This window comes from Cornus florida, unplaced genomic scaffold (genome assembly GCF_030987335.1).
Source record: "Cornus florida cultivar Cherokee Brave unplaced genomic scaffold, ASM3098733v1 CherokeeBrave_3.0.0_Hap2_Chr05, whole genome shotgun sequence".
In the NCBI taxonomy this organism is placed as follows: Eukaryota; Viridiplantae; Streptophyta; class Magnoliopsida; order Cornales; family Cornaceae; genus Cornus; species Cornus florida.
Window position 1 is genome coordinate 82,712,636 of NW_026775575.1, and position 12,276 is coordinate 82,724,911.

The following is a 12,276-nucleotide window of genomic DNA, read 5'->3' on the forward strand; positions in this document are numbered from 1 at the left end:
GGTGGTAGTGGTGGTGGCGGTGGTGGAAGGCGATGGTGGTGAAAGGCGAAGGTGATTGTAATAGAAAGTAGTGGTGATTTTTGGACTTCATAAAGGTTTTTTGAGAAGCTAATTTTTTTAATAAAAAATTCTTGTGAATGGAGTGGTCATTCCATAGGTTTAGTTGTTGAATGGATTTTCATTCCCATAAATAAATTTTTATTCCAATAGAATAGTCATTCTCACTTTAAATTGCATACCAAACAAATGAATGATTATAATGGGTATTCCATTCCATTGCAAACTAAACGCATCATTATATTCTACTTGCTTCACCGGAATTGGGACTAACGGTCATGAGTTGTTTGTTTAAGATGGTGCTCGTTATTGGGATGGGCTAGCTTATATGGGCTTGTTTACTCTTAATATGGGCTGGGTTGCTTTGTATTACCTGCTCTATCCTCCCTCAGGCTTTTGTAAATACTTTTTAATTTATTCTTAATTTTACCTTTAAAAAATAATAATAAAAAAAAATAAAAAATAATAATAATAAAATGGCCTTGCCTAACTAGGCTACAACAATACCAGTTTAGTTCATTGTTGCAAATTTAAGGGAATGGCCCAAAGGTTCAGCTGAGATGGGATTTGAATTATAAACCAGGCCCCATAGCTTTAGGCTGGCAAAAGCAGCCCAATGAGAATGAGCTGAAATGAGCAGATCATGAATCGAGCCCAATATATTGACAGTCCACCACTTTTAATGTGAAAGAACCTATTTTACCCCTCTACAATTTAGTTGTATATTGATTGGTAGTCATACGACTTATATCCATATAGCTGGGACTAGATTACATTAAAAATTTTACAAATTATTATGAACCAGAACAAAGAATTTAAGAAAAATCTAACTTGGTGATGTTTGATGTAATTGAAAATTAAGTATAAGAAATTTAAGAGTTGAAATTTTTAAGTATTAATTAAAAAAAAATTATATATTTTTAAATTTCCAATTTTTCTTGATAAGTGATGTTACTGTCATTTAAAATTTTATCTTATTTTAAGTTGACACTTCAATATTTAAATTGCGTTTTCAAAAACACTAAATTGAAATGAATTAATCCCTATATTGAGTTATTAAACAGGCACATTAGATATGATCAAAATTAATCACCTACACTATCTTCTGCTAATATCTCAATTAACATTTTATTCACGAGTTCAAAGAATGCTATATGTGTGTATATATAAATAAAAATAAAAATTTTACCATACAGGTATATATATATAAATGATTCAAAATCTCGATTATATTACTCAAATAACAAGTCTTCAATTTCATTTAATCCCATCACCCATTATTATACTTTTTTTTCCATGTTATTCGGGATACAACTCAATTCTCTTTTTCATAATTTTAATCTCTCCTCATTATTGAAATGTGACTATTCCTCCCCAAATTTTTTTTTTTTCAATGCTATGGATCCAAAAAAAAAAAAAAAACCTTAGTTACATCGATAGTACATGACATATTGTGTTGTATCCTCAATTTAAACAATTACGCATTACATCAATATGACATCTTTGTATCCTCAATTTCAGCAAAATGCATCATTTCATGTTTTTGATCAATCCCTTGCTTTCTATGTTATATGACGTCAGCAAACTTTCACTAAAATGACAATTTTAGACACCGCGCCGCAAGCATGCTCCACGTACATGCTGACTCCAGAACCGACTAAGGCCATAAAAAGCCCTAATTTTGGTAAACACTCAGTTGTCCAAATCCTCTGACTCAAGTGTCTATATATACATACACACTCATCTATCTTCATCTCTTTAGCCCCATTAAAACCCTAGCTCATCTCTACCTTTGAAATTTTCTCTCCAATTTTCCCGTTTCTGTGAGTTCTTTATACAAATCACTTCCCATGTTTTTGTTGTTATTCTTCGCTTTGTTTTCTGATTTCATTTTTTTTTCTTTGTTGGTTTAGAAATTCAAAGCATATCGTTAGCTATGTCGGACGACGAGAGGGAGGAGAAAGAGTTGGATCTCACCAGCCCTGAGGTCGTCACCAAGTACAAGAGTGCTGCTGAAATCGTTAACAGTTACTCTATCTCTCTCTCTATCTGTCTATATATATATATATATATATATATATATCACACATGCGCACATTTTTTATTTGGAAATATTGAGATTCGCTGCAAAATTTGCTTTCATTTTCATTGATTTTGTTCTTTGCTGGAAGTGATAAAAGTTGCTCTTGAAAACAAAATTTTTATCAGTTTGGGTGATAATTTTGCAGAGGCTTTGCAGTTGGTGTTGTCAGAATGCAAACCGAAAGCGAAGATTGTTGACATTTGTGAGAAAGGCGATGCTTTTATCAGAGAGTATGATCTTCTCTGTTTGTCTGAATTTTAAATTTGTTAATGTTAAGGTGTTTATAGGTTTATGTATGTAAATCTTTGCTGTGGGTGTGTTTTGTTTCTAGCACTAATTAATGGGGTGAGATATTAATAGGAGATGCCTCCCAATTGTGTAGATGCCTTTTGAAAACTGTGAGCACCGAGAATGTGTATATATGCATTGATATTAATTAAGCATGTGGTTGTGGTTACAGACAAACTGGGAACATGTACAAGAATGTCAAAAAGAAGATCGAGAGGGGCGTAGCATTTCCTACTTGCATTTCTGTGAACAACACTGTATGTCACTTCTCTCCCCTGGCCAGTGATGAAACAATACTAGAGGAAGGTGATATGTTGAAGATGTAAGTTATGGTTAAATTAATCTGCTGTGTGCTTTGTATTGGATTCATTTTGTTATTTAATACCGTGAGAAGAATAAAAGGAAAGCGGTATTTGCACCCCGAAAAAAGCCTCCTGCACTCCTGAATACATTACCAGAGATATTACATATCAGGAGTGGAGTACAGGAAGCTTTTCATGGTGTGTGAATATTGCCTCCAATGAAAGGTATAATTTAAGATGTCGTTATTCGTGGTTGGTACAGCTTTTCATGGTGTGCGAATATTGCCACCAATGAAAAAGGTTTAATTTAAGATGTCGTTATTCATGTTTGGTGCAGTGATATGGGGTGTCACATTGATGGATTCATTGCTGTCGTGGCACACACTCACGTGCTTCATGAAGGGCCAGTGACAGGCAGGACAGCTGATGTAATTGCAGCAGCTAATACAGCCGCTGAAGTTGCTTTGAGGCTTGTAAGGCCTGGAAAGAAGGTAATGATATATTTGACTTACCATCTGAAATAAAGTATTTATGCATTAGCTTATTTACAATATTCCTTGGGCATCCAAGATATATTAGGCACTGAATTCATTTGCCAAAAATGGACCATTTCAGATGGTATCTTTGTTACAAGTAGATTCTGCATCTCACGATTATAAAATTGAGACGTAATGCTAATGAAACAATAGATTTTATACCTCGTGTTGGCCATAGATTTTAAAGGCTCAAGGTGCACTAAGGCGACAAGGTCTCTTGGAGCCTGAGGCGCAAGGCGCACTGACTGAAGTGAGGCGCATGTTACACAAAACATGTTTAAAAAAAGACAGCAATAATGTGGCAATCAACAGAGGAAAAAAAAAAAGCATGGCAATCAACAACAAATTCAGCAATAGCATGGAAATTAACAGCAATAACATGGCAATTAACAGTAATTAAAACAAAAATCCAGAGAAGAGAGAAGCTGCTAAATAAGGGGAGGAGGAAAAAAAAAGCCCTAAATTGTATTATTTTCCAAGGTAAAAGAGCCCCCGACCAACGTTAACCGACTGAGAAGAAGAAGAAGAAGAGGGGAGAGAGAATGGTGGGGATGGGGGTGGGGGGGAATAGAAGCCCTAAATTGTCAACTGACTGGGAAGAAGAAGAATCGTGACTGAAGAGAGAGAGAGAGAGAGAGAGAGCATACCAGATAGGGTGGATTGTTGCATCGCAATTGCACTGGCACACTAGAGAGATAGCCCTAAATTGTCGACTGATTGAGAGATGAGATTTTACTTTCTTTACTCTCAGATACAGCATGTGGTAGGGTCTAGGTAACTTAAGATGAGCACCAATAGGCAATAACAATTGAACAAGCAAAGGAATAAATAAATAAACAAATTTCAATCAGGTGCGCCTTTACTGTGCCTTGTGGTTGGTGAGCTTGTGTAATAGGGGGGCGCCCAATGGAATTTGCCTCGCCTGCAGCTGTTGAACCCTGAGGCGCACTTGGGGCGCACCTTTAACGGCTATGGTGTTGCCCAATACTTATTGATACTGTGCATTTATGATTTTACAGCAAAAGTACCAATTTGATTGCAAAAGTCGACATTCTTCACTTGGTCTGTGGGCCCACAGCTAATTGGTTATATGCTTTAGGCATTATGTATCAGTTTTGTTCATTATTAACACCACGTACTAAAGCTAACTAATGACCAAATTTGTTATGGTGTATGTTTTTATTCATTTATTCTCTTATGGTATTGTCTGATTCTTTGATAAATCGTGTCTGTTTTATCCTTTTCTCCCTGTTCCACTGACGTCTTATGGATGCCAAAAAAGCAAATTTGTAAGTCAACTGAATGATTTTCTTTCTTTATCAGCCTTCAAAAGCCAATATTATTTTCTTTCCCCTTTAGAGAAAAAAGCTCAGCTTCAGGCTTTAGTCTTGTTGAGAGTTGAGACACATATCTGCATTGATACATGGCTTGGAAATTCTTGTTAAAATTGCTGTAGCTTCTACACTGATGTAGTATGATGTACATGGTTTCTCTAAATAATAAATCATGAACTATGGAGCAAGTTCTAGCTAAGCTCCATGTTGTCATACCTACACTGACCAAACATCATACCTTCCGTTCCAAGTCTTTTTGATGGAACACATTTCCAGTTTCTCTGAGAAGTAGGCTCTTCAACCTGGATTTATATTGGATTCTTTCGCTTGCCTGATAATATTTGATGAACAATTCTGGGTCAGGATTTCATTATGGTTTCCGTTATCAAGCGAACAATATGTTTGATGGCGGTTCATTTTCAAGTGCTTTTCAGTTATTGACTATAAATAGGTACAGAGTAAATAAAATCTACCATGTTTATATTCTTCTTTAGATCATGAGATACATGGTTAGGTGGAATATATATTGTAATAATCTCTATTAAGGTTACTAGGGGCCAATTTGACATATCATTTTGAATGAAGCAGTTAGGATTATGGGATTATGGTGTTAAAAATTGGTTGATATCATTATGTTATACCGTTATGTAAAGGTACAATGGTTTCCATAGCTTTCATTACCATTTTAGACTGATATATTAGTGGGGTTGAAATTACAGTTGTATGTAGCGTTATTGGCCATCTCAGTCTGCATAACTTGTTATGGTCCATTACTACGTCATAGACACCATCATTCCGTATAGCAGTTAGGAAGCATTCATAGGAAGAACACTTCTATACGTCATTCTTCTCTTCTTTTCACCTATTTTCAATTTAGAAGTTAGGAAGCATAATTTATGTAGTAGAATTGGTGCTTTTAGAGTTTAATGAAGTAACATATAAATTTAAATCTTTGGCCAAAAAAGTGCAAAAACTGCATCTCTTTGTTAGAGACGGGACATCATATCATATTCAAAGAGCACCATGAACATATATTTGATTATACTGATTACTTCACAATATTAGTTGTGATTTTAGTCATCAAAACTGATGAATAAGTGAATGATAGAAAGTAATTCTTAGTAATATTGACTTGGAAACCAATTACCAAAGAAGGAAAACATAGAAAGTAATCTTTACTTATGGTGACTTTTCTTTTTTTCCTTTTACTAATGTTGACTCAGCAACCAATATTTGATTCAATATCTTTATACCAATCATGTCCTTATATGTCATATATTTTATTGAAAACTATTAACAGTACGAGATGGGAAATCAGTGTTCTGTTGCTAATGATGATAATAAATTAATGGCTTCAATCACCATTTCTCATTGACTAATAGACACAGGGATGTTTCACAATGTACGCGACTGCAACCGGAACTTATACCACAATTTAAACAATGATCGGGATAACTGGGTGCCACATTAGAGGTGCTAAATATCTAGACTGTCAACTTTTGATTTAATGATCATTGATTAATAACTTATTAGTTCCCTCTTTTCCTTGTTGCCAGCATTTGCATTGCTCTCCCTTTTTTTTTTTTTTCTTTTATATATATATATATATGGTTCACAATCTCCCTGTTGTGAGCCTGTGGTCCAATATTAGACCGCACTACCAGAGAACTCTATACCCGTATACACTTGATGTTGTGTCGGTATCTGATACCTATCGTCTGGTGTAGTTATTGTTTATAGCATAAGTGATGTTCCTTCATCATAAGGATAAGATACTAATAACAGTTGTCTCAAGTTTGCATAAAGTGTGACCCTGCTGTTTTTTGATTCTGGGAGGGAGGTGAAATTTGTATGACATATAATCATTCATTTCAACTAAGTATGAGATAGAAAAACTAAGAAAATGGTGGTATGTGGCTCATGGCACTTCGTTTTGAATGAAAAGAAGAAACTCCACAAAGTCAAAATCAATGCAGTCTTTTCTCTTTTCCCTGATAAAATTAGCTGCAGTTGGGGGCTTTTGGTTGTTTATAGTTTTTCAGTTTATGTATGGTTAATTCTAACTTTTGGTTTATTTTCTCTTCTTCCCCCCCTCCCATCTCTTTCTTTCTTTTAAAGTTTTTTTTATTTTAAAAAAAGATCTTCTAACTTCCCCCGTGTTGAAGAATTTCTGCTCATGACACATACAACTTCAATGCTTTTAAAGGGTTTAAATCTGTCATTTCACTCTGGCCTTCCTGAAGTATGTGATTCACTTTAGTAAATGAGCTCTTCATGGTCTCTGATGTGTGAAAGACACTTGTAGAGCCATGTCAAAAAAAAAAAAAAATTTAGAGGGAAGAAAAATAAGAAAGAAAGAAGCGTAAAATTGAATTGCTTGTCATCTCAGCCTTTTAACTCTGCCAACTGTAGCTGACAGTCAACGCTATTCTCTTCAATGGGATATGCACACAACATATGTCAGTCTTCCTTCTGTCCAATTGTGTAGTATAGTTGTATTTGTTGTTAATTCTTTTTGTATAATTATCTATTGTAATCAATGCTTAATGCTCTTTTGGTCATTTTCTTGGCTTGTTTACTGAGTTCCTCGTGGTATTGCAGAACAAGGATGTCACAGATGCCATTCAGAAGGTTGCTGCTGCCTATGACTGCAAGATTGTTGAGGGCGTTCTGAGTCATCAGCTAAAGCAGTTTGTGATTGATGGTAATAAGGTTGTACTGAGTGTATCCAATCCTGAAACTAGAGTTGACGATGCAGAATTTGAGGAGAATGAAGTTTATGCAATTGACATAGTCACCAGCACAGGTGATGGAAAAGTAAGTGTCGACCTATTTTAGAATCATATATCATTTTATAATTGCACTGTGCAAAATCTTATGGATCTGTATGTTTTTTGGGGAAAAATCATTTGCAGCCTAAGTTATTGGATGAGCGACAAACAACTGTTTACAAAAGAGCCGTGGACAAGAACTATCATTTGAAGATGAAGGCGTCAAGGTTTATCTTCAGCGAAATTAGTCAGAAATTCCCCATCATGCCATTTTCGGCAAGGTTTGCCATCTTTGTCATCTTATTTCAACTCTCTTAGATTAATTATATCAGGATTGTTTTCCTAGTTGGCGTGGTATCATTTGATTTGCCCCTCTTATAGGGCTTTGGAAGAGAAAAGGGCTCGGCTGGGATTAGTCGAATGTGTTAACCATGATCTTTTGCAGCCATACCCTGTTCTTCATGAGAAACCTGGTAAGTGTCCATTGTTAACTCAATGACAAATCCTTTGACTTGGAAGCGGCGAGTGCATATTTTTGTTGTGCTTTCAAAACTCTGTATTCAATGTGATGAAACGGACACTGGAAATTTATCCTGAAAACTCTCCCTACTAATGTCCATAACACAATCATATTTTGTTAAGAACCAAATTTTTAGTTAACACAAAAATCATATTTTGTTAAGAACCAAATATTTAGTTAAGTACTTAATATGAAACGCTCTCTATACAATCTTTGATGTACCTTCTCTCTTGCTTCTGTTCCTCCGTTGAACTACCTCTGATGACTGACCTAATTTGCTTGGCCTGTTTAATTTATCAATTAACTCAGTCATTCTTTAAACTATTTGTTTGGCTGTTGTGCAGGTGATTTGGTTGCTCACATAAAATTCACAGTTCTTTTAATGCCTAATGGATCGGATAGGATCACAGCCCATCCTCTGCAGGAGCTGAAGCCCACAAAGACGATAGATGATGACGCCGAGGTCAAAGCCTGGCTCGCCCTTGGCATAAAGACTAAGAAGAAAGGTGGTGGGAAGAAGAAGAAAGGTGCGTGTATATAGCAACTTTCCACGAATAATTTGTAGAAACAGTCTTTCCTTTTCTCTATAGCATATAAATCGGGTCTGTCGTAGATTGATCTGTTTTGTGGGAAATTGGTAAGAAAATTCCCAGGGTAGATGAAGTAGACGACCAGTGTCTTTTCAATGAACACTACACATGAAAAATTGAGATTGTGGCGTCCTCTGTTTGCAGGTAAGAAAGGTGAGAAAATGGATGATCCAGCAGAAACCGAGCCTATGGATGAAGCATCTAATGGCGTTGCATCTAAAGAATGAGAATTTTTTGTTTTTCAGTCCTTTATGTCGGCTGATTGCAGCTTAAGTTATGAAGGGAGAGTGATCTGACATTGAGCCTGGTGGAGGCATTTTGCTCTATTGTGGATGATGTTAGTTTATGCACAGATGCATATCTTTTTGCGTTATAATGCTTCAATAGTTCAAGCTGTGGGAAACAAAAAGATATGCATTAGTTTTCACCTCATTAGAAGCTTTTCAACAAATATAATGGTGGTGTTCTGAATGCTTGTGGTGGTGGTGGTTCTCATTTCATAACTTGAAGTAGGGGAGAGAATGGTCAGCTGACCATACGGTCGATCCTAGGGACAAACCGCAAATGGGTTTGTGAGTTTCTTGCCAAAGAAATATATATATATATATATATATATATAAAAGTTGGCTTCTCAAAGTATAAATCATCCACCCCGGGGTGATAAACAACTGAGTTATTGAAACTCTATATGGAAATTCCATTTTGCCATTAAGCATAACCTTGTTTTCAGGTTAAGGATCTCTTAAAAAAAATGTGTTCTTAATAATTTTGTTTGATCTTCCATATTTTTGTTTATTGGGTTTTTGTAGGGTTTAATTAGTTTTTTGTTTTTATGATTTCTAATTATCATTGTGTGTTGTAAAGACTATATGCGTCCAACAAACATATGCACTAGAAATACATGAGCACTTTTTAGCAATTTAACTGTAATACAGAAGAAAGCGAAAATGAGAGTAAAATGATGCTCTTGAAACCTCGACGAAGAAATGAATTTCACATAATTGTTAAATTCAAGAATGAATTATAATTATTTGATGCTGTTTACATCATTTTTTGTAATTTTCTTTTTAGGATGATAATGATTTTATTTGGACATATATAAATTTTCAATGTGTTACACTACGAAATATTTGCTAAGAAAATTTTTGTTGAAAATAACCGAGAACTTTGTGACCTAGCGGTATCTCCTATAGGATTGCACATGGTTCGGTTCGATATGTTTCATGGCCGAACCAAAACCGTTTTCAACGGTTCCTAGAAATTAAAACCAGAATCATTGAGACATGAAATTAAAACAGAACCGAACCGATTCCCCGGTCCTCCCCTAGCGGAAAAAAATCCTCTCCATTTACCAGTCGCTGGATTGGTCCAGTGAGGTAAAAAAACTGACTTGGCACTTTGAGCTAAATTCGTATTAAGCTATCAATTTATATATACAGCACTTTGAGCTAAATTCGTATTAAGCTATCAATTTATATTTACAGCTTCAGTATATATATATATATATATATATATATATATATATATATATTGCAATATTTAATGAATTTAATTTTCACTTTATGGGTCCCACAATTTATACATACAACTTCTGTATAAAACGTATGGGCCCATTTGGCTAGGCGTCCCGTGGCTTCAAAACGGGCTTCTAAGCCCAGAAAGTCATTCGCCAATAATAGAGAGTTTATTAATTTTTTTAAAAACGGATTTTTAAAAAGTCTAAAACCAATAAAACTAGGGATGTCAATTTTTACCGCCCCGCCGGGGCTCCACCCCGTCCCGCCCCATTAATAATGGATATGGGAACATTTTTTATACCGTTGGGGCGGACATGGACACAAATTTTGTACCCGTTGTGGGTCACGGGGCGGGTAAGGGTTTAGTACACATATCATAGGGGCCTCGCCCCGCCCCGCCCCGCCCCGCCCCACCCCGCTAAGCATATAACTATATTATATATATATATATATATATATATATATATATATATATATATATAATATTAATAACTTATTTTAGCAGCTTACCGAGTTGCCCATCTCTTACATCCTAATTTGGGATGTAAACTTGGTATTAAATTTGTTTTTGTTTTGGTTATGGTGGAAGTTGAAGTTTAGAACTTTTTGTGATTTGGTTTTTATTTTTGTTGGGATACATAATTTCATTTATGTTGTGCCATTCACAGGCTTTCCACATTTAAATAGCACGAGCTTAAGTTCCAAAACGTGGGAGAAAAAAATTTGTCAACTGGGCGGGCACGGGGCACAGTATTTCCCAACGGAGCGGGGCTGGACATGAAAATCTAACCCGTCGCGGGTCTCGGGGCGGGCATGGACTTGACAAAAATTAAAAAGGGCGGGACGGGATTTAGGAAAACCCGCTCCAAACCCGCCCCGTTGCCATCCCTAAATAAAACATACTTCATGATCGACTTTCCGCAAGATACACAATTTTTTAAGTAATAAATATAAAATTCCTATATTGTTCATTATTTAACCTATTTCCATTTTTTAATTTCATTGCAAACTTTTATCTTTCTCTTTCTATCCAAAAAAAAATTAAAAAATAATGTTGAGCAAAATTTCACAGAACTTTATTGAAAAAAATATTGTTGAAAAAAGATTCAACAAAGAAGAACAAAGAGATTGAGGAGTTGCCAGCAAAAATTACTATTGACTCCTAGTTGACTTCAAAGTCTGAAGAGTTCAAGATTTATGAACTTTCATCCAAAATTAACTCTATGTAGAATTCTAAATAACTTTTCTTTCTCTCAATATATATATATATATATATATATATATATATATTCTTTTTTGAAGGCTACCTGTTCCATTGTTAAAGTGATTTATAATTATAAATAAAAATAAAAATGGGATATTTTTGCTACCATCTCTGTTTTATTTTTTTTTTTCATTTTCTTTTTTCATCTCTTTCAACTTCTATCATGTAGTCAAGGAAATTAAATAAAATAAAAAAAAAACTTCTAGCATGTAGATTGGGTTGGGTAAAATTTGTATACTGGATCCTCACTATGCCAATTAATTGTTGCTGCATCATTGGCAATTTCACTCAATCACTTTAATTATGGTTTTTTTTTTTTCTTCCCTTCTTTGTACATTCCAATTTAACTCTTTGCTATTATTCATGATTTAGTAAGATATAATTGTCAGTTAAATTATATTAATAATTAAAAGAGTTTCAAATAACTTTTTTTGTTTTAAATACTTTTCAGCAAAATGCATTCTTCAAAGCCGATTAAATTTTCACTTTATAGGTCCCACAATTTATACATACAACTTTCATTCATATAAACATATATATATTGCAATATTTAATTAATCTAATTTCACTTTACTGGTTCCACTTGACAAAATAAGTGGCAGAAAAGTTGAAAATTAAACTTCCCCAAAAAGAAAAAAAAAAAAAAAAAAAAAAAACCTTCCCTGCAAAAAGTCAGCTTTGCATCCAAACGAAATGAACTTCCCCTCATCAAAATTAAGTCTGAAAGAAGCAAAATCAGATCAAACGTAAAGCAAATCCATAACACATTACATAAAGTGATACTTTGTGATTAACGAGCTCTCTCTTCAAAGAAACAAAATCAGACCTATTTTGGAAAAAAGATTTTGGCCATTTGGCAATTGTAAGCGAGAGGCTCTGATTTTTATGTTTTTTTGTAAAACAACTATTATCTTATTTATAGGCAACCCATAGGTGATTTTGGTTATCTAAAGAATTTGAAGTTTGGGTTACCCATAGGTGATTTTGGTTATCTAAAGAATTTGAAGTTTGGGT

The 12,276-nt window shown here is 34.6% G+C and overlaps 1 protein-coding gene across 1 annotated transcript; it reads left to right on the forward strand.

Moving 5' to 3' along the window:
* Nucleotides 1-1,725: 1,725 nt before the first annotated feature.
* LOC132307208 (ERBB-3 BINDING PROTEIN 1) lies at nt 1,726-8,954 on the forward strand. Its single transcript, XM_059804904.1, has 10 exons — nt 1,726-1,880; nt 1,971-2,084; nt 2,286-2,370; nt 2,601-2,750; nt 3,068-3,221; nt 7,202-7,417; nt 7,516-7,652; nt 7,753-7,844; nt 8,236-8,418; nt 8,626-8,954. Exons 2-10 carry the CDS (start codon nt 1,994-1,996, stop codon nt 8,706-8,708), a joined length of 1,191 nt encoding a protein of 396 aa, XP_059660887.1. The 5' UTR covers nt 1,726-1,880; nt 1,971-1,993; the 3' UTR covers nt 8,709-8,954.
* Nucleotides 8,955-12,276: the final 3,322 nt, after the last annotated feature.

What these genes read in the sequence shown, in the direction of transcription:
- LOC132307208 (XM_059804904.1), top strand. Translation starts at nt 1,994, where the DNA reads ATGTCGGACGACGAGAGGGAGGAGAAAGAGTTGGATCTCACCAGCCCT. An exon ending in GGCGATGCTTTTATCAGAGA is followed by an intron (nt 2,371 to 2,600) that starts GTATGATCTTCT and finishes TTGTGGTTACAG; the next exon opens with ACAAACTGGGAACATGTACA. An exon ending in ATCATGCCATTTTCGGCAAG is followed by an intron (nt 7,653 to 7,752) that starts GTTTGCCATCTT and finishes CCCCTCTTATAG; the next exon opens with GGCTTTGGAAGAGAAAAGGG.